Below are 24,964 nucleotides of genomic sequence, written 5' to 3' on the forward strand. Positions count from 1 at the left end.
ATTGTGTACAATAAAAGTCAATGGGGACCAACGGCTTTTGGTTACCAACATTTTTTTTAAATGTCGTCCTTTGTGTTTTGCAGAAACAAGAAAATGACAAAGGTTTGAAATAACAATTTGGTGAGTAAATGATGACAGAATTTTCATTTTGAAGGTGAACTACTCTTTTAAAATATACCAGTGTCATTGCTTTGTCTCAAGATGCACACAGTAATGTTTTGACTAAGGCATTTTTATATCATCTGCTTATAGCCTACTAATTTAACTAAGGTTTAAACTAAGCCCTGTCTGTGAAACCGGGTCCAATTATAGAAGAGTAGAAAGAGAATGAGCCGTTAAATTAATAAAAAATAAAAAAAGGATAATATCTTACATTCTGAAAAAATGGAGTGTGTGTGTGGCCTGTTGAAAGTAACTAAAAGAACAGTTGCTGTAGGTCTTTCGTTCTCTGTGGTCCAATTTCATTAGGGGGCATGGATTACCCTGGGCCGTGTGTGGGTGTGTGCGTGTGTTTTTGCTTTATTGAAATTCTAAATGAGAACATACCATACACTACACGTTTATATTAAGCTATTTACAGACCAGTGTTTATTTTGTGTATTTCTTAAAAACATTTAAGACAAATCCACCTGCAACAAAACAAATAATAGTCTAAATTAGACAAAAGCGGTTTATTTCTGTTTACGTGCTTCAAGAAAAATACTTCTAACTTGTAACTGCTTCTGTACCTCTCTCTCGCTCTCTCTCTCTCTCAGCAGGCATACCGCAGAAATTGTGTAAGGCTGGAGAGGTCAAAGTGCAGTAAAGATAAATGACAGAATGACAGCCTCATATCCCAAAGGCAAAGTGAGTGTGATGTCAAAAAATCATAAGGAGGCTTATGATTCTACTTGAATCTCTGCTTTGTACTCTACAAAGTAAGCTATACTAGTATAGACCATTAAAGAAATATGATTCAAAATCCAGATACACAGGTATGTGCATTTTCCTGTCAGCACACATATCTGGCAATGTACATTTACACATGCACACTTACACAAAGCTGGTTATTTACCGTCAGTACCTCACCAGTAAATTTCTCTCTCACAGGTATGAAGCACAGCTGAGGAACCGAGGCACGGAGCTGCGTGTGCCCTTTCACCTCTCATTAGTGGGGGTGTGGGGTGGGGTTCAGGTTACAAATCCAGCTCTGTTTGCTATTCAGGGTTAAACCCCCCCTTCCTTTGAAAACCCTCAGAGGTGAGAGGTCATCGTTTTTAATAAGGCTCAGTTTGAGGGCTTCATATTTTTTTATTATAGGTTCTCTTTGCGTCCCAGTTCTTGCACAGTGTGAGGTATGTGTGACATTTAAGTGCGGTTTCAATCACAAACTTTTTCTTTGCATGTTGTAAAAAAAGTGATGTGGACAGGATTTTGCAGGCTCAGATCAACTCACAGAAAAACAGGAGGTACAAGCACGTCTCTCGCTTCATCATTCATCACCGGATTCATTGTTCGAGCTGGTTACCTGATACCTGGCCATCTCCCATGGCAACAGGGTCACCTGGGCTGTTTGGGAACAGGTGACAATGCTCCTGTTTCAATCACACAATCTGCTCCAATTATCTCTTTCTCTGTTCTTTTATAGTACATGCCTCTCTCCTTATAACTAAAATGCTGGAATATGCTCTACAGAGTCTTCTGTTCCTTCAATATGCCAAAAGCTCATGATGTTTAACAATCAGCTAGACAGTCTGGCATCAACAATTATGTGGCTGGCTAGGCAGTGGTTTTGTGGCATCAAACTGTTTTGATGTGTTTGAAAGACACGCAAGGCCTGTCTGTACACATTTACAAATCAGAAAGAATTTCTCTGCCTGTCTGTTTCTCTGCCTCTTTCTGGACCCCCTAACAGGAGACGACAGGGCCTCCAGAAATCGCCCTCCTGTTTATTTGAATTTAGGAGTCTGAGACAAGAGCAGCTTGCTAACAAGCTCCAGACCACCAGGCATGTGCAAACGATCACCATTGATTTTCCAGCACCCGGTCTGGCCTTTCTGTATCAGGTCTCCCCTCTCTTCCCCTCCCTGACTACTAAAATCTTTATATTTGCGTGTTTCCTGTCCACTGGAATATTTAACATCCCTTATAGACATAAGAGTAGAACACAAACAAAATAAAGTGAAAACCAAGCACACTTTTAAGAGTTTCTCACAGTCATGAATAAAGTGACTCAGGTGAGGCTACATGTATTAAATATAAATATTTAATCACACACTTTTGTGCTTTTTTTTTTAGAAAAATACATGTTTTTTTCAACTTTACACATTTTGTTCATGCTAAAATAATAGTCACACGAGGCCGTTTAGTGTTTTTGATCATGTACAACTCTACATTAGTTAATTTCACACATCCTTTTAATTTAAAGACATGTTTGCAGTTTATGATGCCAGACAGCATTGCTGTCTCTGTGGCTGCATAGATGTTGTCATGGAGTTAAATACTGCAAATATCACTCCAGCAAAAAAGAGTGCATTTAAGGTTGCACACATAACAACCTTAAAACTCACATATGCACACACAAACACTCTTGTATAAATATTTTCCCCCATTTACAACTGCCATATATATTTTGGGGTTTAAAATATAAACGAATAACTTGATTGTCTTTATTGCTACTATTGCTTTAAATTGACATTTCATTTGTTAGCAGTTTTTTGCTCGTGTGAATTGCTGGTTCACTGTAAAAACCAGATGGTGAGTTTATCACCACAGTTACTGTGGTGGAGCGATACATAACAGTCGGTTCTCTGGTTATATGTCAGCCCTACTGGAAATGTCTTTCGATCATATTTGAAAACCAGAACTAACTAAACTGTTGTATAATGCATGTCTCTGACCTGTGTACATCAAATAACCTAAAATTTTATTTAAAATAATGTAATTGTATTAGTACTGATTTGTGTATTGTGTTTCTGTAACGGCTTCCTATTGTGCATAATTAAATGTTACAGTCTGCGTAAAAAAATCTGTTTGTGCGTGAGTGTTTGTGTGAGAATGTGACCTTTAACGGTCAGATGACACTGCAGAGCTGTAGAACATGGATTTCACATGACCAGACGCCCACCTGTCTGCTAAACTCAACTCTTCTTGGCAGAAACTAGCAGGTGACACCCATAAAATACACATATGTCCACACTCCCCACAGTGAGAGCGAGAGAGAGAGGAAGAGACAGAAAGAAAATGACATCTCTCTGACTTTGATGCTACATTTAGTATCTGTAGTTCCAAAATTCACGTTAACACTTTAAAAAAAATCTAGAGCATGGAGAGATATGAAGAAATGCATATGGAGTATTGTACACAACTAGAGTAGATCTTAAAAGGCTACCTCTGTGTAGAGAGAAAAAGAAAAAGAAACACTTTGGAAAAATGTTTCCTCCAAATTTGACTTTGCATAGATCATCCAAACCAAACTGGTTAAATCTGGCGACTGGCTCACCAAAATAATTTAATACTTATATTAAAAACAAAACATTCATAGGCTGAAACCATCAAACTCGATCAACGTTCAAAAATTGTGTAAAAGAACATTTTACCTCCTAGTAACAAGTTCATAGGTCATTCATCTCTTCTTCTATATGAACTGTCTTTAATTTAGTCAGTTGTTTTTCCCCTTCTTCCTCCATTGCTCCTACCATCTCGCCTGTGACCTTCTCCCTCTCTGATCCCGCATACAGGAAGTCTCCATTTAGGCTCGAGGTCACATGACCTCTGAACTCACCGGTAATGTCTGTTTGGGCGAGTAAGGGTGTGCTCACTGTGAGAGTGGTGTACTCTTGCTGGGTCGTTGTCACGGTGGTGTTAAGTGAGGTGGGGGAACTGTGGGTGGGGTCAGAGGTGTTCGTGTATCCCAGGTGACCAGTCTGCTCCAGGTGAAGCACGGGATGATAAATGTACCCGTCAGCGCTCTCCAGCGGTTCCTTCTTTACAGCGGACAGTGTGTGTGCGGCAGCCAGGTCGTAGAGTGCTGGGCTGGGTTCGAGGGAGGTCAGTCGCAGCCTATGGTGCTCCTGGAGGTGGCACAGAGATGTTGAAGCAGAAGGGCTGAGAGTGCCATCACCTGATGACAAAAGAGAAAATAAAGCTCTTTAATTCTCATAACACACACACACAACAGACTGCGGCCCTCTGATTTAGCTCAAAGGAACGATGTCCTCCTTAACAGTGTCACATCAGGCTGACTCACCTTGTGTAATTGATGATGGTGATGATGGAAGTTGCAAAGGAGGAAGTACCAGCTTATCTGAAACCACCCCCATGCTGTAACCGTCGAGCTGCAAAGCTCCATCAGATGCCGCAGCACTAAACGCCAAGCTAATCGATGCATCCCTATCCCGGGCTGACACGTCCGGGCTCGCATTCTCCACTTTCACCTCTGCTTCCATCCCATTTATGCTGCAGTGAAATGAGGGGTATGCCGAAGCAGCATCTGTCTCCCCTGACGACAATGTTACTCCTTTATCCTGCTCTGCACTGTTCATCTCCACACCTGCAGCAGACCTGCAAGCCAGAGGCTGGAGTCCAACATTCATGCCACTGAAGAGCACATGTCCTGTGGAAGACAGGAAGGCTGGGGTGCCGTTGTGGTAAATGGAGGTGGGTGTGTTCACAGAGACTTCGTTAAAGATGACGGCAGGTGGGGAGATGGAGTTCCTGCTGTCTCCAACCTGCTGGATGATGACCCCGGCCTCCAGAGCTCCAGAGCAGAGAGGCACTGATGCATTACCCATGGTCCCATCGGCACAGGTCGACATCGGACACGGGGACAAAGACTCCTGACCTTTACTGCTCTCATCCTCTGTACTGTGATTTCCATCTGACTCACTAAGAGAGAGAGAGATGGATTATTATTAACTGATTCATTATAACATTATTTTTTTGTTCATCATAACGCATGAAATCTCATACTTACAATTTACTCAAAGGAATAGTTCACCCAAAATTCCCCTAATTTACTCACCCTCATGCCAACACAAAGGTTTTTAAATACTTTATATACATATATACTGTAGGTCCCAAAATGTTAGTAAAAGTGACTGCCAGCTTTTATAAAGGTCGTCTGAAACTAAATGAAAACATTAACATTTTAAATGTGTAGCCATATTTCAATTAAGCGCTTGAATATGTTTGTTTTGGTTTCAATTTCGACAAATATTATCAAAATATAGTTTTCTCACACAAACCTAATGTTTCAGAAAACATTTGTCACAAAAGTTGTTTGGATTACATCATCATTAATGATATTGTTTAAGGTGAAGCATCATCATATTAACTGATTTATTTTTAAGTTATGTTAAGTGACAAATGATTTTATACAGAAAAGAAAGTCATATCCAGGATGACATGAGAATATTATGAGAGAATTCTCATGTTTAGGTTAACTATTCCTTCCCTTTATTTCTTATTTCTTTTTCTTATTTTGCATCACTTCTTTTATTCTAGTATTATAGTAAATAATATTGTCTTAATAATTAATCATTGGAATTGTATGTTTTTTAAATAAACACATTGTTAAACGTTAATCCTCATCAAATCCATTCAGATTTACCAGTTACCAAAAATTAAATAAAAAACATAAATTTACATAAAATTAAAAGCATGTTTTCAAGCCTTTTTCTTCATCATTTGTTCCAAGGGGGTAATGCCCAATTTGTAATTATTCATAAAATGTGAAAAGTTTGGTTAACAAAGGACTCGTTAAAAAAACCTTTCATGTACGTGCGTTCAGGATGATGCAGCTGTATTAAGATAGAGACGGGTGTGCGCAGAGACAAATGGTGAGTGTCCACTAAACACCGCGGGACCCCCCAGATCACAGGCTTAATTTGTGTCAACAGTAATCCTGTCTTTACTACTGACTCTTTCCAGGCACGCACACACCATTTGGCGCAATAAGTCCTATGGAGACACAAACTCGCAATCACAGCGTGATTTAACAAATGGTCAGCTTTATTTCCGAAGTGTCCTCAGCCAAACGGGAACGGGTCACAAGTAACCTCATGAGGTTACATTTACCTGGTATTTTAGAGTCAGTACAGTCCGCATTCCATCCAGTGATGAGGATCAGCTGTGACGATATTTCACAGTAACTTCAGCTGTTCAAACATAAATTCGTGTAGTTGAGAGGGAGAAAAGAGCGCGCATCATGAATGACTGGAGCAGCTGCGCGACTCTGACAGGACTTTACAACTCCAGTGTGTCTAAACAATGTCATCTTAATAAAGACTCAGCAAAATGTTATCATTTAGTTGTTGTTTTTTGTGGAAAAGTGTCATTATGTGTGGGAGCTGACACGACACAACAACGTTGTGACATCAGCTTCAGAAAAAGCAATGTGTGACATCAGCTTTCTGTGAATGGAAAGTTGTATATGTATGTGTGTTTGAGGGAGGTCACCTCCGCCAGGTGTGCCTGAGCTTTGTTCGCAAAAGAGAAACGCATTAAAGTAAATCCTGTATGCCCAGTGTGTGTGTGTGTTTTTAAGTGTGTGTTAAAAGAGAGTGCTGAAGAGGAGGTTTTCCTATTCCCTCAAGCTAAAAGAAATGTAAATAGTTCAGAGTGATTTATATGGCGAGACAAACCTTACGCGTCAATGGAGCCCAAGCACTCACTCAAAATAATCACACACACAAATATATAGGAGGTAGTGACTCACGCGATACATCTATACACACATTTTATCCGTTGAAAGTTGGCTTTTAAAATAGATTTAAGAGTGTTTTTTGTATAATGTAAGGTCATTAGGCAAAAACAAATATGCAATGCATAATGATCGAAAGGGCACAATTTCTAAAAAAAAAAAAAAACGTTTAAAATGGTCATCAAATTTATTTAGAACCAATGTGCTAGCAGACAGACGAAGAAGCTGCCAGGTTGTAAATATCCGCGTCACGCAGCCAGTATGTGTCTACCTCAAAAGATCTGAGAGTAAAACATGATCTTAAAAGTTACACATTATTTCATTCTTAATGTATTCATTTATCTTCGTCAAACAAAATGAATGTTCTGTTAACTTGAAAACTTTGCTCACCTCTTGCACTGCGCCTCGGAGGGGTTTCTGTCTCTCTGCCTCCTGTTTTTGAACCAGTTGCTGACCTGTGTCAGGGAAAGTCCCGTGATCTTGGCCAGATTCCTCTTCTCGGCTGGGGACGGGTACCGGTTCTGCTTATACAGGTCCTTCAGCGCGTTCCTGGAGCGCTCTTTGAAGCAGTACACCGTCTCCTCTCCATCCCAGATGGTCCGGGGCAGGGGATACTTCCGTCGCAGGCGGTATTTATCCACTGCGCCCAGCGGTCTACCGCGGGCCTTCTCCGCCTCTGTGTACCGGGCTTTGTACCATAAATCCTGCAGGGCAGAGTGGCACGAAGGGTTGAAGCTGTGGCTCTCCAAGATGCTGTAAAGCTCCTGGTAGCGCGCCTGATGGAAAGCCACCAGCGCCTGGGCGCGGAGGATACTCTCGTTACCGCGCAGTAAGTCGCTCTGTGGCAGAGACCACAGAAACCGGGAGAGCCGATCCACGTTGCCTCCTTGCTGAAGCGCCTCACAAACACAAGCAACCTGCTCCGGTGAGAAAGCCAAAGAGGTAGGAGCTGCTGTGGGTGAACCGTGCGCGGTCAAAGAGTCCATACTGGGCATTTTGCGCTCCGATGGAGTGGGCTGCTGCTGCCCCAAAAGCATCACAGTGGAAGCCGGAGTGTCTAGAGTCAGGAGTTTGACTTGCTCCTGACCGAGAGGTTCCGTGCACTTCACATTTTCCTTTTTGATGTCGCCTGCCACTGTCACTTCACTAGAGGAAACAGACATTGTTTTTTTTCTTCACCCCAGATTCCTTTAGTCTATTACCCCGCCTCGCTTTTGCCAAAGCTGATCAGGTTACCCGTGCGCCATGCGAGTGATATCGGGTGTCTCTGTAAGTGGATAGCTTTCGCCTTTCGCTCCTCTGTGTGTGACTTCTTAGCCCGAGTTTGGGGGTGACACACGATTGGCTAAGCGAAGATTCAGAGGGGGCGGGGCGACCGCAGCTAAAATTCATCTGTCACTCAAGCGTGACGCTTTCCCGCGGCTCACCTGCGCTAGGTGAGCCCACATTCGAGTCTTTTGTGAGCTGCTGTATGTTTACTCTGAGCTCAACAGATTTAGACTGCTCATTGAGGTACTTCAAACGACACAAAAAATATTGAAAACGACAAGCCCTACCCTTCAGCTGTTCTTCTGCCCTGTAGCTGTAGCTGTGTAAAGACCTTACAAAATGTAGCGTATGTGCACTTTATGACGTAAATGTTAACATAAATTATGGCTGTTGCAGTACAGCATACTTAATATATAGGCCTATAATACATCTTTTTTTAAAATAATAATAATAATATGCATTCAAATGGATTTTTTAAATAAATAAATTCTATATAAAATTCATATAAATGATTAAATAAATCTTTATGATTCTTGTTTTTCAAAGAGCCCTGGCTGGCTCAAATTGGGATAGGAATAGGAACGATATTTTACACATATGTGTTTCCTTCAGGACACTTTTGAATGTAGCACCGCGGCGTACAAAGCATGCAAAAGTGTCAAAGCCGAACCCTGGGTTTGATTATTGTTTATTAAGACGAACTCTTACAATATTAATAATAATGGATGATCAAGGATGCCCGAGATGCAAGACGACCAAATACAGGAATCCATCTCTGAAGCTAATGGTTAATGTGTGTGGACACACGCTGTAAGTAAATTCGATCTCGTTTTTTAAAACTCCTCTTAATACTAAATTCACGTGTTTAAACCAGTGAGTAAGTTACAGAAAGCAGGTGTTTTTATGACATGTACATCAATCACTACAGTTAACCTCTTCGTATGTGATAAGTTTGTCACACAAGTTACAAAAAAACGTTACCATGGTAATTTAACTATATTTTCGCAGATGATCATAAAAGTCTTACCACAGTTATTGTCGCTACTATAAGACCAGAATAAAGCATTATGTGAACTCTTTCAAACGCTTTTTGTGTCATGTTACTGTATCATTAATACCATTGTTGTCATGGTTAATTTTGTAAGAACAAACACAGGCAGCCTCATGGGCCCATACTATAGCTTTTCATTTAGTGCACGTGAGCAGTCTGATCTGTCTTTTCAAAAGTTTAATAGACAGGTGTGTGTCTGGAAGATGTCTTATGTCATCCAGACGTAGAGAAATGCACAGAGAGATTGTACCATGTGGAGCTCATGGGTATAAAGTCATGTAACTCCTTGTTCTCTAGTCGCCCTTGACTTGCAGAGAATGTAAGGACACACACAGGGGCCTGCAGTGCTGACCTGGGACCATATGAATATATTACACACCGATGACACACAGCTGGAGAAAGTCCAACACACATCGCCCAGTCACTCTATTAGAGCTTACCTTTATGCAAAAAAAATTGATAGCGGCCTATGATTAAATACAGTTGATGGAATGGGAGGAAGACGTGTGTGAGAGAAAGAGAGAGACCTTTAAATCTTGATGCTGAGTGTGTCCCTGTGACCTGCGGAACTGAAGAGAGGACACAAGTAAGTGTGTGTGTAAGATAGTTGATGAGAAGAAAACAGGTAGCTATTTGTGTGCGTGTCTGAAATGCAGGGGTTTGCAGATTTGGTGTGTGTGTGTGTGTGTGTGAGATGGCGTAAGTTTTGCTGATTTAGAGGAGTGTAGTAACCTTTCAGCATGCTGACAAACACAGATCGGGGTTGGAGAGCAAGCTGGATGTGTCTAGCATCTGTTTACCTGAGAATCTGTGTGCCTGCATGTGAGGTTTTTATGTGTAATGTAATGTAACACACGTTGTGTTTGTTCAGGTCATGGGTCAGGGAGAACTGTTGTTTATCCTCTAAAGTTGAGATCTAAAAGTGTAAGAAATCATGATTAGGTATGTTATTTTTCAAATGTTTCAGAAAAAATGTATTTACAATTTTCATTAAACGTTAAAACACAAACTGTTTACAGGAAATAATTGATTCCATTTTTTAAAGGAAGAATTGAAAACAAACAGAAAGCTGCTCAGTGGAAAATGAAATGCTGTTTATTGTATTTTAGTTAGAAACATGCATAAACCCCACGCTAGACTGAATATTGCTCTCAGTGACGCACACCCACACACATGCACATAGTATTTTGTCAGCCCTTAATGTTCATGTCTGGTTTGCTTCAAACCTGAGCTCCCGTCATCACCCCACTATGATTGAATAAAACCACCACACACCCACACACACATCAGACCTCTGTTATATCCATTAGTCTAACTTATTTGCTCCGTTTGGAAAGTTTCTGGATCCAAATTTCACTCTCTGAAGCAGAGAGATGATTGAAATGTGAGTTTGCATGGAATGGCTTCTGAAGGTTTTTCCAGGAGATTTCACATTTCATTACTATTTATTTTGACTCGTACTCTTTACGCAGAACTTCTGCCAGTATGAATAGTCCAGCAGTAACACATGCGTGTGAATGTGTGTTTCAGGTGTGAGAGCTGTGTGGACATGCTGTTTGTTCGTGGCTCAGGTAACTGTGTGCAGTGTAACACCCCTCTCAGAAAGAGTAATTTCCGTGTGCAGCTTTTTGAAGATCCAGCCATCGATAAAGAGGTGGAGATCCGCAAGAAGGTTCTTAAAATGTATGTGAGTGTATTACCATGTGTGCATCCAAAGAAGTGCTCTATATAAATATGTTTTGAAACATGTTTTTGTCTTCTTCATTTATCAGTTATAATAAGAGGGAATTCGATTTTCCAGCTCTGAAAGAATATAATGACTACCTAGAGCAAGTGGAAGACATTGGTGAGATACTTTGATCAATTTATTTATTTATGACTATTTTTTTTAAAGATTTTTAAGAAGATTTTTTTCAGTTGCTAACAGAGTTTTTATCTTTGTCTATGTGTGTGTTATATGTGTGTATCCAGTGTACAACATGACTAATAACGTAGATGTTGAAAAGACAAAGCAGATGATGGAGCAGTACCAGCGAGTGAACCGGGATGTTATACAGAGAAACAAAGTCAAACTGGTGAGTGTGTGTGTGTGTGTTCCTGGTCTGTCTGGGCAGTTTTGATTGGGCAAATACCTGATTTGACATGTGATATCCTCGTTCAAGAGGAAATAGATTGTAGCACCAATCAGGTTGACATTTTGTAGGAGTCATGACTCGTGACCTGACGGTCAGTACATGTGCTTCAGACACGTTGAACCTACTGCATTGTGATTGTCTTCCCTTGGGTGATGTGGTGTAGTGGTTAAAGCTTACACCGGGTCTACACGAGACGTGGCGCGATGCGACAAAAGACAAAACGCACTCATCCGTTTTGCTATTTCTCCCGTGACTCCAGTAGCCTATTTCAGTTTCTCCAGTGAACGCAATTGCGAACGGACCGACGGAGACCGCGAACAGCCCTGGGAACCCCGAAACCCTGTGGGTCTCCTGGATTTTAAATGTTGAAGGAGGGTCTTCTTGCTTTTGGCACCTTGGCTAGAAAATCAGTGCATACTATCCTGTTATCAAGCTGTGTCAATGCCACACTCTCTCTTTATATTCTGTCTTTGTGATCCGCACTTTGTTTCTCATACAGTACTTTGTGCTGCGAGACGAAGTGGACTCAAAACACCTCTCAAAATGCTTGCTACGGATGCGAAAAACGCAGAAAATCGAGCCCGGTACGAATTCATTTATGACGGATTAAATTATTGGAGGCAGTGTGTCAATGTGATTGACACAACGTGAGGTCGTATTTATTTTTTAACATGCGCAAATTTTGGACGCAAATTTTGTGCAATTACCTTTAGGCCTCAGAATCCTGTCCTATTCTGTTCTACTCTACTCTATTCTCTATTCTAATCGTGTGTTACACCGAAGAAGCTTGTTTAATAGGCAGCATCTTCAAGAATGCAGGTGAATAATCATCATTCCATCTCTCTTTGTTAGACGCGTGAGCAGGAGGAGTTGGAGGAGTTGTTGTTGCTGGAGCAGCAGAATATAGAGCAGAGGAGACTGGAGACCCTTCAGGAGGAACAGAGACAACTACAGGCCAAGAGGAAAAACAAACAGGCCCTGCTGGATGAACTGGTAAACAAAAACATGAAAATATCAGAGTTTGGTTGACTGGTTGATATCCTACCCTGATAGCGCACACACATCTGGGAGACGTCTATTTGATGTCTGCATTTACATCAGCAAGACGTTTTTTTATTGTTCGCTCATCTGTAATTACAATGAGATGTCTCCTGTCAGATGTCATAAAGACACCTAGATGTCTGTAAGATGTTTATGATTTCGAATGTATGTAAAGCTGCTCTTTCCAAGACGTTTATCAGATGTTTTTACACAGCAGATGTTTTCCAGGTATCCAGATATTTAGCAGACATCTTACAGATGTACCTGAGCTATCTGAGTAGTTTGTTTGTTATTCCAACTGAATCTGACTGTACATAAATCTGTAGAGAAATTACAGTGTGAAAAAATCTGATCTTGTTGGTTGTGTGACCCCAAAACATCCTGTAGTCTTATATCCTGATCTGAATGTTGTGTGTGTGTGCGTACAGGAGAGCTCTCAGTTACCTGCGGCCTTGCTCTTGGCTCAACATAAAGATCGAGCCTCTCAACTGGAGACTCAGATAGAAAAACAGAAGCAGAATGTCAAACCGACAAACATCTTCTCTACTGGAATACTGATGGTGAGCGAACGTCACATGTACACACACACAGAATCATCTCATCTGTTTATGGACGTTGGAACCGTTTTATGTGATAATAATGTACTCAGTGCACACAGACGCTCATGTTTGTATTAGCCAGTGTTTGAATATGTGGTGGGAGTTTGTGCATGTCTGTGTTTATATAATTTTTTAGTGTGTGTGTGTGTGTTGCAAAACAGGCATAACTGGTTTGTTCTTAAAAAACCCTTCAGCGGTCACTTTAAAGGACACAGACCTGAATCAACATGTCGTGAATGTGCTGCAAAAGAGGAAGTGTGTGTGCGCCATTTGAGAGTAAAAACAGGGAAAGAAGCACATAACGTGTACACCTGTTTAAGGAATTGTGTGTGTGTTTGGCACAGTGAGGATAGCACTTGTTACAAGAAGTATTTGTTAGGTTGGATTCCTTAACTCTATTCCAATGTAAGAGTTATATTTAACACACACACAGCTAAGCAATGTGTGTGTCAGTGTGGCTTTTATAAAACTAGTAGAAGAGTATGTTGAGTCCTGAGTATGTTACAGGGCATTGAAAGGACACAGGCTCTCACACTTGTTACTTGAGATCACTCAGTGCCAGCTGGAGGGACCACAAAACCCACATTAATCCTGTATGTGTGTTCACTAGTGTTACACGGTAAATTCAGGTCCTGAATGAGTGGCTATAATTTGGTTGGTTCATTTAAGCGTATTTTGTTGTGGCTGGAAATATGAATGTGTGAGGGTTTTTGCTTTTGCTTGAATACAGGAGAAGGGTGTGTGTGTGTGTGATGATTTTAAAATGTGCTGATCTGAGGTGTGTGTGAAGGTCAGCCGAGGTGCTGATAGACAGTTTATATTTGTTGACCTTGGAGAGTCCTGAAGACCTGTATAGTCAGAGTCCCGACACTCTTTCCCGCGTGAACAATTTTGTCATTCTCTCACTATCTTGATTTAACAGAAAATGTCTTTTTCTGGGTTTTTGTTGGTTTGTCTAGGGAATGTTTAGCAATGCTTACCAACAAAATAATGTTAGCTGATGCCGTCTAAGGCCGTGTTCACACTTGACTTCTTTTTTGAAGCTGCTAGCGTCTGTTTTACATTATAATCCTATGGAGTAAACCGTGTTTTCAAAAAAAGTTCTAAGAGCCTTTTAAACGCCAGCACCAGCGTCTTTGTCTGCAGCTCAGAGCGTCTTTTGAGGTTGAAAAAAGTTCTACTTTTCTGAAAAAAAACGTCCTACGTCAAGCATGTTTTTCACAGCTAACCAATGACAGAGACCTGTCGTTTCCATAATAACATGCGAGGAACGTGATTGGTCGAGAAGGCTCAAGTTTTGTATAAATGTAAGTTTAATTTTCACTTTCAATAACTTTTCATTGCATTTCTAGCGAGAAATTAGTATTGTAGTTTTTAAATATGTGATTGGTTATTGCAAAGACGCTCTCTGTTTATAATTCAAATAGAATTCCGTTACGTTGCCTATAAAGCCTGTCTCTCTAAGCCTTCGTGCATAAATGCTATCTTTGAACATTGTCGGCTGCTATTTGTAACCACAACGCTGCGCAATTGTCAACTTTTTCTTGTCAAAAAAGAAGTCAAATGTGAACACGGCCTTATATCTTTCTTTATGTGTCCCTACTTAAAGGGGTCCTATTTTGCCTGTTTTTTGAAAGTCTTTATTATGTTTATGATGTGCTAAACAATAGGTGTTCATGTTTCGAATTTCAAAAAATTCTTTATATATTACATATTTCACCTGCGTTTTACACTGTCATCTCAATTTTCAAAAAACAGGCTGTTCAGATCCTGGTTCTATGAAGTCCCTCCTTCCAAAACGGTCTGATTGGTCAAGCTGAGCCAGTCTTTTGTGATTGGTCTGCCGCTTAGAGTTTGTGTTGCATGTCCCTTCCATTACCCTATCCTTGTTCCAGGGGACAGGGTCAATGTAAATTTTGGGATTCATGATGTCACTAACCCAGAAAAGCTTGTTGTAGTCCCTACGAGCCGTTCATTATAGTCTTCAACAAGGGATTTCTGTTGAAGAAAATATCTTTCTTTTCTGTGAACTTTGAGCGATGTGTCTTGGCAGATGTTGTTTATGCACAAACATCTATACTACTCACTAATTAAATTTAAAGAAGTGAAATTCCGTCAGACCTCCACTTTAAACTGAATATGAGAATATAGCCAGTTATAATTTATTTTTTACATATCACTGCAGTCCTTCTGAAACATTGTATCTCCATAATTCATAAGTCATTATTATTAGTGATCCTTTTGTTTGTCACTGGGTTTGCGTATATTTAACCAATGAAAAATATTAAAAAGTGCCCTTGTGAACTTCAATAACAAAGTATTAATCATTTAAAAAGTACAGTGTTTTTTTCCATTTCCTGAAAAACAGCAAATTAGGATATCCGAGGAAGAACGGCAATGATATAGAAGTCTTAAAGCTATAGTACTATATTAAGTATATATTATTTAAGTATCTTTACTCAAAAAAATGATTTAAAGTTTAATATTAACAAATCCATTTTTTAATATTAATAAATCCAGTATTTATTAAATGTAGTGGAGTAAAAACTATGATATACTGTATGTGTTATAATGTCCTAAAGTAAAGTAAAATTCTTCAAAATAAAAAACACTCTGATAATGTATAGATATTTGTACTTAAATATGTACTCCAGAGTAAAAATATTTAAGTACTGTCCACCTCTGATTCTTATTAGCTGGATGCTGGCAAGAAGTGAGATGAATACACCTTAGAAATTAAACTCGTTGTTTGACGGTTTGGTGAGAAAAAAATGATCGGTGTGGAAAAGGAACAAATACATGAGCCTTTGCATTGTAGAGAGCCATAACTTTTGTGCGCCAGGTGAAATGTAGTGTGGTTCCAAAGACAGCAGTTCTAAATACAGAACCAGGGGAGACGGTTTATTTTAAATATGTAAAATTTAAGTCCATGTCGTAAAAAGATGTTTACTATGTGTTAATGTTAAACATATGGAACGATTCGCTGGCCAGGCGGGGGTGAGGTTAAACTGGCGGACGTAATGATTGTCGAACCGCAGCAGATATGATTGATTTGAACACAAGGCCCGTTAAACAGTGTGTAACTGCTTGGAGTGTAACTCTGAACGCACAGAGAACCATAGGGGAGGGAGGGGGTTCAGCTTAGGGATTTCCTTCCTTCTCCACCCCCGCGCTGTAATGAAGATGGATCGAACTGGCAGCTCTGTTTCGGGGCGCTGGAGAGGGAGTATGTATCTATAGTTCTATAGTCAGTCAACATGCACAGAATCAGCAGCATTTCTCTGTACACTCACAACAACTTAAACTGATGTCAAGAGCAAGATGTTTGTATGCGAGTTGGTAAAGATGGAGCAGTGGTTTATGATCTAGTGTGTGTATTTGTATGTGCATAGGCTGCTGGTTTTCCACTGGTTTTAGGATGTTGACAGGATAATCTCTGGAATATATAAAGAATGTTGTGTGTGAGATAGTTTGGGGTTGTTCATCTTGAAAGAGAGAATTGAGGTACTTTAAATTATTTAAAACTTTCACGTGTACATAAACGGTTGCTTAAATTGAATTGGAAATTGTTTCTGTGCGTTTGTAGGATTATAAATCTGCATCCATACAGGTACTTGCAAATAAACAACAGTAAAAAATAGTTTGATCGTAATATTATTTGGGACTACAACATACTTTCCTTCAACGTTTATAAAAACAATATTTTGACCCCCACAGATGAGCTACATAAATGAAATATGTTTATCTTGAATGCAAGTTGCTTTGGAAAAAAGTGTCTGTCAAATGTATAAATGTAAATTAAATGAAAAGCGTGTACATACAAAATGCATTAAACTACAGTATATTTCAAGTTTTTGGGGACAGGTAAACTGTGACAGTTTCCGAAACTGTTGTTATGCTGTGAAAGACACAATGACCAGGACTCAAATGTGCAAACTGTCAAATAATTCAGTTTTCTGATACTAACAAAATATTGGTGATGTAAAATACAGTTTCATGGCCAGTAAATTTCCTATTCCTCCACCGTTGCAAAAATGTAATTTTGGACCCTAGTTTTATCAGATTGGGTTGTTCTATTGCCGTCAGTTAACAGATTATAAAACGTCTCTTTCAAACACGTCTATTTTTCATTCTGTCTGTTTTGTATCTTCTTAGTTTTCCACTTTTTATTGCAGTTTTGGACTTTATTCTTCTTTGCTGTTTTGTTGCCATTTAAATGCATACAGTACAGTACAGTAGGCCAAAGTAAAGACAATGTCTCCCATGGAAATTCCCACCACACACACACACACACACACACACACAACACACACACACACACACACACACACACACACNATATGTGAAGATGTTATTGATGTTTGTGTTTAATTCTCCTCTGGTGAAATCTTGACAGATTTATTGTGTTCATCTGTTATTTACATCTGTATCTTCAAACAGCCATTGCAGTAGTTTACTGTAAAACACCTACAGTAACTAGCTGGCAACACTGTTGCCAATGTATGACTGTAGAAATGGCAGGTGAGGGCTAACAGTGTATGTGAAATGAGGACATGACTGCAGCTGGCCATGAGGCCCAAACCAGCATGTCCAGTGCAAAAAGGATTTGACTTTTTAATTTTGCTTAACATTATTTTATTTATCCGTTATATTGAAGACACCTTTTTGAAGAATGTTGGCTTACTTATGAGCACTTGAGTTTAAATGAGACTTGGGTGTTTGTAATGACGTAGGTTATGGTGTCGACCATGATTTGTTGCAATTTTGAGGTGTTCAGTCTTATTATGATTTAAGAAAATAAATGCGATTGCTCTCCTCACAAATCGACTGTTTCTTGTTTTTCACTGACGTGTCTCTTAAGTGTTGAGGACTAGTGCTGCTTTGAGCCTATACATTCAGTATGAGTAAAATACTCAAGTACTGTTAAAATCAGATACTCTAAGACTTTTACTGAAGTCGTTTTGGAATTGGTGACTTGTAACTTGTAATGGAGTAATTTTCACTGCAAGGTATCTGTACTTTTACTTAAGTATGGTTTTCAGGTACTCTTTACACCTCTGGTGTGTGTTGCCTTTGTATGTGTGTTGGCAGCAAGCGGTGTTGTCATACGTCTTTAGATCCCCTGCTTGGATCTGGAGGGGTTTGTGTGTTGGCGCTCATGCATCTGTGTGTGTGACTTGATCTCAATGTCTGTGCGTGTTGTTTAAGGCCCAATCCCAATTCTATTCCTTACCCCTACACTTTCGCCTACCCCTCCGTTTGGCGCGTTCACGTGAAGGGGTAGGGATGTTGGAGGGGAAGGGCCAGATAGCCCCAAATGTAAGTAATTTGTGCCATTAATAAGGATTTTTATGACAATTTTTCATTTTATGTATGTTACATGCAATCTTGTGTTTAACGTTTGCAAAAAAAATCGCTAAAGTTTGCTAGCAGACAACACTGATTGCACGATATTAGAAAATATATTTTTATGTCATATACCCGGTGCATCGGCGCATGTCCTCTGACGTAATGTTGTAAGGTATGATGACGTATACCAGTGTAGTAGTGGTGTCCCATTTCTTAGTGGAAATTTGTAACCCTTCCCCAGTCCCCTTGCCACTTTTTTCAAGGGGCGAGGGGTAGGCGAAGGGGTAGAAAATAGAATTGGGATCGGGCCTAAATGAGGTCATCCGCATTAATTGTTCTGTTTAAACTCACAGTGAGTGTATGTTACATATGCCCACTTCATTTGTGCTCAATGACACAAAACTGACAGTTATTTACAAATATATCAGCAACATTATGAGAATTGCTTTTTTTATTTTCATCTATTGAGAAACACAGACAAATGCAGACAAACCGATGTATTCAATTGGGATAATAAACATGAGTGAAGTGATGGAGGTACAATGCAGATCTCTCACTGTCTCTCTGTCTTTCTTTCTCATTGTCTCAGGGTCAGACGGTGTCTTTGGCTCCTGTGACTCATGTGGAAGAGGTGTTGTACGTCTATCAGCCTATTCACATCGATACATACGGCCCCCCCATTCCAGAACTGGAACAGCTGGGCCGACTGGGGTAAGAAACACTAAAAACTTAAATTTAAAGCTATTGGATGACAAAACTATATTTTGCAAACAAAGCATAACATGGAATTTCAAATTTGATCCAGATAGAAATAGTCTAAAACTGTGAATATTCTATTAGAAGAAACCACATACATTACATGCGTGTGTTGTCCGTAGTTTTTAGAAAGGGAAGCATGGGAGTATCATCTCTTTACCCTCTGCCCTGATGGTGAGTGTGTGTTTGACAGAGATAAATGACCTTTTATTTAGACAAATAAACCACATCTCCCATGGTGCCCTGCTCCCAGGGTAAACAGGAAGTTTGCTGACACATGTGCTATGCTTGCAGTTTCATGCTTTACTCTTAAAGAAATAGTTCACCCCAAAATGAAAATTCTCATGCTCACTGTCTAGGATCACTAGACAGTGATCCTAGACAGCCCTAGTTGATCCAAACCTGTTTAAATGTCTTTATTTGGTTAAACACAGAGAATGATATTTGGATGAACCAAACCTAACAGTTCTTGGAACCCCATTCACTACCATAGTAGGAACAATTACAATTGTAGTCAAAAGTGTCCCAGAACATTCTTCAAAATATCTTCTTTTGTGTTCAACAGAACAATCATAGTCGATGAGGGTTCAAGAACTGTTTGGTTATAAGCATTCTTTCAAATACCTTTCCCTGTGTTCATCAGAACAAAGAAATTTATACAGATTTGAAACAACTCGAAGGTGACTAAATGATGACAGAATTTATATTTTTGGGTGAACTATCCCTTTAAACTTGAATTTCTCCGTAAGACACACAAACACACATGCACGGATCTTTGAAGATCTGAGAAGATTGAATCTTTATTAACAAAATATTGACATTAAATTAGAAGCATAACATGGTCTGGCCTTTTGAGGCTTATTTTTGCCAATTTGCGCTAGATTATAGCATTTCTGGCCTCTCAAGAATAAGACAAACCTGTACACATGCACAAAATTATAGATTTTTGTCAATAATTATAGATTTGAACTTGTACTACACACACTCAAACATACTTATGCATGTTTTTCAGTGTTTTTATATACAGCTAATTGTCATTGTGATAGACTCGAGTGTAAATATCACCCTAACTGAAAACATTGCATGTTTCAAATTATTTTCTATAGTTTTATTTTATTTAGCATGCTTTTGGAGATAGATGCCGCCAGATATGTACACACACACACGTACACTGAAATATTTAGCATTCTTATGATGTGGTTTGGGTTGAAAAGCAGAGTATAGGAGGAGAAAAGCAATTGGGTTATGAAAAGAAAGGACGGGGTGGATCTCTGTCTCTTTGTTTTTTCTCCTTCATTCTGGAATCTTTTTTCTCTTCTGTATTTTTCATCAAAGAGTTTGACCAGCTTCAGTCTTTTGAACTGGAGAGCTACAGTGTGCGGAAGAGTCTCTAAGTGTTTGTGTGTATTTGTGTATGTGAGGTTGACAGAGAGATTGATTGTTTTTTGCTATTTGTCTTAGTGTGTTTTGACAGTGAGTTAGTGGAGATTTATGTTGGAACAGTTTGTGTTTTTGGAGGGTCGTGTATATATTCACTTCCTTCTCGCCCTTGGGGCCAACCTCTCTCTCTCTCTCTCTCTCTCGCACGCACGCGCTCTCTCTCTGTCGCTCTCTCACACTGTTCTGTACCTGAATAAATACAGATTGGGTGGGGCATTTTATTAAAGACAGCTGTGTGTGTGTGTGTGTCTTGAAAGGAGGTGATTGGGTTGAAATGTTCTCTTTTCCACATAGAACCGTCTGTGTGTGCACAGTTGTGTGTGTTTGTGAGGGAGATATGTATGAATAGAGAACTTCTCTGTTTGTTTTCCCACTTTTTGGGAGATCAGTACATAAATGTCTCCCTATGCCCCCAACCCTCCCCCCGTTTACACTTTTCACTGTTGGACTGTACAAGTCCTTTGATGAATTACTCATCTTACCATCAAACATGTTCAAGAAACACATTTAGTCCGTGTTGAGTGATCTATGAGTTTAAAGACATGTTTTCGAAGTGTTGGGAAATTAAAGAAGCATTAGCTTTGGACAGGACACAGCTTGTGTGTGTCTGTGTTTATATTTTAACTTGATGCTTTGTTTTGAATAAAGTCAAATGCAGTGTATCGGAGAGTGAGAGAGATTTCCCACAACCTAAGCCTGATGATTTTAATTTGCTTTCAAAATGTTTTATCACCATAACATTTTGAGTGAAAATTGAAGAAGAATCTTATAGTCTTTGGTATTCACTGGCTATTTGGCTTAGTCTCTCGTTTTTGCTTTAATGGCATGAAATGCTTGTTAATGCATCTTATACTTTCTTTTTTGGGAATGTTTTAAAGAGCACTTTGCATATTTCAAAGGAATCAGAAACTCTTATTTTTTGTAAAAGGACAATAGCTCGTGTCACAGATTTGCTTACATTTGGTTCGAGATCTGACAAATGTGTTCTTCATTTCATGTTTGAACGTTTATCGTTTTTATTCATTTATTTTGTGTCTGGTGGCATGATCGCTCTTTATTAGCATTATAAACACTGAGGTCATTTATTGCATCATTGTAGGTTTAGTCTTTTCCTTTAGGTTTCTCTCATTCTTGTTTGGGGGCTGTTGCCGAGGGCTCATTTTTCATAACTGTGGCAATGTTTAGGCTACAATGTCTAGAAAAACACACTTTGCCATACAGGAAGTCATTCTGTGCCAGGCAGGAAGTAATCCATCAGCAGGTCAGTTGAGGGAGTGTGAGTGTGGAAAGGGTCAGTAGCTTTATTGTGTTTTTCACCATAAATCTGGTGGGTAATTATTTAAAACATACTTTATCAAAGCAATTCAAGTGATTTTTCTAGTTGCCTATAATATAATTGTTTTCAGTTATTAAGTGTAGAAATGACAAAGTCCATAATGTTAGCAAAGAGATTATTGTTTTTAAACAACATAGGCTGACTTTGAGATGGAGGGATAAAGGGATACACACACACCACAACGATGAGGATAAAAATGGATACACACACCCCACTAACGATGGAGGGATAAAGGGATACACACACACACACTAACATAATGCATCTAACTCTCTTTCTTCTCTCTCTCCTCTCTATCCCTTCTTCTCTCTCTCTCTCTCTCTCTCTCTCTCTCTCTCTCTCTCTCTCTCTCTCTCTTCTCTCTCTCTCTCCTCTCTCTCTCTCTCTCTCTCTCTCTCTCTCTCTCTCTCCTCTCTCTCTCTCTCTCTCTCTCTCTCGCTCTCTCTCTCTCTCTCTCTCGCTCTCTCTCGCTCTCTCTCTCGCTCTCTCTCTCTCAATGGTAATGGTGAATGTTTTTAAAACTGCATTTTGATTCGAAGGGTTAGGGTTAAATTTGCATATGCAAACAAGCTTAAAACAAAGTTTCTGGTCTGGGCATCATGAATACATTTGGCTTGCAAATAGTTCTGTTCACTGTTTCTGTGCGTAGAAGAGTTTTAAAACGTACCTTCGTGGTGCGTAATGGAAAATGAATGGACATACTAAACTTCACACACAGCCCCCGGTGAGTGTTTCGGTTTGCCTCATTCAGACTGCACGTGTCCGTGGTGTTGTCGTTTCCCTTGACAAAAGAAGTCACACAAGCGATGTGATAAACCTCAGCCTCTTCATACACTACAGACACACGCTGCCTCTATAAACAGCAGTATATCTGTGGACCAGTAGGTTTTAATGATGCATTATGTCCTGGTGGAACCCAGGTTGCCTCATGCATAGATGAGTTTGCTCCTTGACCTCTGATGAGAATATTTGTGTCATGGATGAGTTGTAGTTTGATATATATGTGTGTGACATAGCAATGCAGGCAACCAGATCTGCTTGTGGAATCTGTGTGTGTGTGTGCGCGTGCGTGCGTGCGTGTGTGAGAGAGAGAGAGAGAGAGAGAGACTGACAGTTAGCACTGACCCTGTTAAAATGACAGATTGTTCAACAGCTGCCCGTGTATCACTTGTGAGTCTCTTTAGCTTTCATCCTAAGGATTTTTAAATTAAAACCTTCAAATTTTAATATACAGCTGCGGAAAAAATTAAGAGACTATTTCAGAGACAGTTTTTTCAGATTTTAAAATGATCTATTTATAGGGGTGTATTTACGTAAAATTATCATTTTTGTTTCATTCTGTGAACTATTAACGATATTTGAACCGAATTTCAAATAAATTATTGTTTCTACTTGCAGAAAAACAGGTCAAAATAACAGTAAAGATGCACTGTATTTTTTCAGACCTGAAATACTGCAAAGAAAACAAGTTCATATTCACTTTTAAGCAACACTTTTAACAGTAATATTTGTACATATTTAGGAAAAGAAAAACCTGGATTTTCTCACAGTTTTAATGCGTCTTTCACATTGCTGTTGGATCACTCCTGATGTTTGATTTTGTTGAAATTCAACAGACACTGGACTGAATTGGCCACAATATATCTAGAAATGCTGATTTCAAATGAAAATTGTGAGTGATCTCATAATTTTTTCCGCAGCTGTATAGTATCAGACACTTACAGGCAGTATTTACATGCAATGTATGTACATGTTTAAGATTTGTAAATTTAGTTATTGATAATTAATGCTCTTTGACAGTGATTCATCTATGGAATTGCATATGTGTAAGTGTGTGGTTTATGGATTAATGATTCAGAAGTGAAGCAGCATACTCCGTGCATTAGCTCATGGTCCAGCGCTACGTCAATGTCTGTTTGTTCAGAAAGTGTGCGAAGCTGAGAGCAGTTTAATTGTTTCTGATTATACCTGATACCCTCTTTCCTCTCCTTCTCTTTCTCGCTCTCTCTCCGTTCCCCTCTTTTCACAGTAGCATCAGTTTACATGTAATTCTCAGATTTCTCTTGATGAATGGCTGCTGTGGACTCCGGCTGCTTAAGATTTTTTTTAAATGACACCTCTGGGTGCTGTGGGATCTCACAAGGATTAGGTTATTACAGTGACGGCTTTACATTACATTTTTATATATAAAGACAAAATAAATTATTACACACAGTTATTGACATTTTTGTTTAATAATGCAATGGATTTTTTTATTGAGTATAAATTGCGTAATATCGTGTGTATATGTATTTCCATATATACACTGTCGGTCAAAAGTTTTCGATCACTTTAAGTTCTAATTCATATTTTTTCAAAATTTGAGAAAAACAGTAAGCTCATCAAAACTGTGGAACAGCAGAAAGGAAACTATGAGGATTATGTTGTGACATAAAAAAAATCTAAATACTAAAATAAAAGTTATATATTAGCATCTTCAATGTAGTCATCTTTTGCCTAAAATTTGCAGAAATGTTCTCTTGGGATTGATTTTATCATGCCTCTTCTTGGGGTTTCACCTTAAGATGTTTTTAAACAATTTAAAGGAGTTCCCATCTATTCTGATCTTATTGGTTGCTCTTTTTTTCTTTAGTCAAAGTCATCCATTTCAAATAAATTTCTTATATAAAAAAAGTATATTAGTTTATAATGAAAAAAAATCATGCACACTTATATTTTTTGAGATTTTAAATCAAATCATTGTACATGCCATGGTAATACAGGACAGCTGAGTTGCTCCCTCTAGAGGATTAAACGCATCACACTTGCACACCAGTGATTTATTCCCAAGATTCTCAGTGGTCTGTTATTCTCTAACTGTCCTCTTTCTGCCTACAGGTATTTGAATCATGTGCGCACAGCTTCTCTACAGGATCAGGCTGGTGGTTATACATCAGGATTGGCCTGCCATCGTGCTGTCCAGGATGCATTCAGTGGCCTGTTTTTATGATATTGCTAAACTACAATCCCTTCTGGTCTGCTGTTCATCAGTCTCTGTTTATCTGAAGACACTTATTCAAGAGGAGAGAGACAGGTGGTGAATGGATGCACAAGGATTATGGGACTTTTGAATATGACTGAATTCAGAATACACTGGCTCCAGGGGTTTACGCTGAGGAGTAATGTGAACGAGCTTTAATAGTTGTAAATATATTTTTGTTGATAATTTGTCATATTTTTGTAATGCTGTTTCATTTAAATAAATGGAAAAAAAACATTTTCCTTGTGTCAGTGTTTGTTTTTGTCTCTTACAGAAATGAAATGCAT

General features: G+C 39.2%; 2 protein-coding genes across 2 annotated transcripts; one reads left to right on the top strand and one right to left on the bottom strand.

Moving 5' to 3' along the window:
• Nucleotides 1-1,187: 1,187 nt before the first annotated feature.
• six4a (SIX homeobox 4a) lies at nt 1,188-8,299 on the bottom strand. The gene is made up of 3 exons (XM_057342668.1): nt 7,073-8,299; nt 4,229-4,866; nt 1,188-4,102 (listed from the first exon to the last, which is right to left on the bottom strand). Exons 1-3 carry the CDS (start codon nt 7,843-7,845, stop codon nt 3,594-3,596), a joined length of 1,920 nt encoding a protein of 639 aa, XP_057198651.1. The 5' UTR covers nt 7,846-8,299; the 3' UTR covers nt 1,188-3,593.
• Nucleotides 8,300-8,554: 255 nt separating this feature from the next.
• On the top strand, nt 8,555-24,647 carry mnat1 (MNAT1 component of CDK activating kinase). Its single transcript, XM_057342788.1, has 8 exons — nt 8,555-8,761; nt 10,533-10,685; nt 10,775-10,848; nt 10,974-11,077; nt 11,990-12,130; nt 12,607-12,738; nt 18,716-18,837; nt 24,536-24,647. Exons 1-8 carry the CDS (start codon nt 8,673-8,675, stop codon nt 24,645-24,647), a joined length of 927 nt encoding a protein of 308 aa, XP_057198771.1. The 5' UTR covers nt 8,555-8,672.
• Nucleotides 24,648-24,964: the final 317 nt, after the last annotated feature.

Source organism: Triplophysa rosa, linkage group LG9, assembly GCF_024868665.1.
Source record: "Triplophysa rosa linkage group LG9, Trosa_1v2, whole genome shotgun sequence".
NCBI lineage: Eukaryota > Metazoa > Chordata > Actinopteri > Cypriniformes > Nemacheilidae > Triplophysa > Triplophysa rosa.

What these genes read in the sequence shown, in the direction of transcription:
- six4a (XM_057342668.1), bottom strand. Translation starts at nt 7,845, where the DNA reads ATGTCTGTTTCCTCTAGTGAAGTGACAGTGGCAGGCGACATCAAAAAG. An exon ending in TCCGAGGCGCAGTGCAAGAG is followed by an intron (nt 4,867 to 7,072) that starts GTGAGCAAAGTT and finishes TCTCTCTCTTAG; the next exon opens with TGAGTCAGATGGAAATCACA. An exon ending in ACCATCATCAATTACACAAG is followed by an intron (nt 4,103 to 4,228) that starts GTGAGTCAGCCT and finishes TTTTGTCATCAG; the next exon opens with GTGATGGCACTCTCAGCCCT.
- mnat1 (XM_057342788.1), top strand. Translation starts at nt 8,673, where the DNA reads ATGGATGATCAAGGATGCCCGAGATGCAAGACGACCAAATACAGGAAT. An exon ending in CGCAAGAAGGTTCTTAAAAT is followed by an intron (nt 10,686 to 10,774) that starts GTATGTGAGTGT and finishes TTCATTTATCAG; the next exon opens with TTATAATAAGAGGGAATTCG. An exon ending in GAACAGCTGGGCCGACTGGG is followed by an intron (nt 18,838 to 24,535) that starts GTAAGAAACACT and finishes TTCTGCCTACAG; the next exon opens with GTATTTGAATCATGTGCGCA.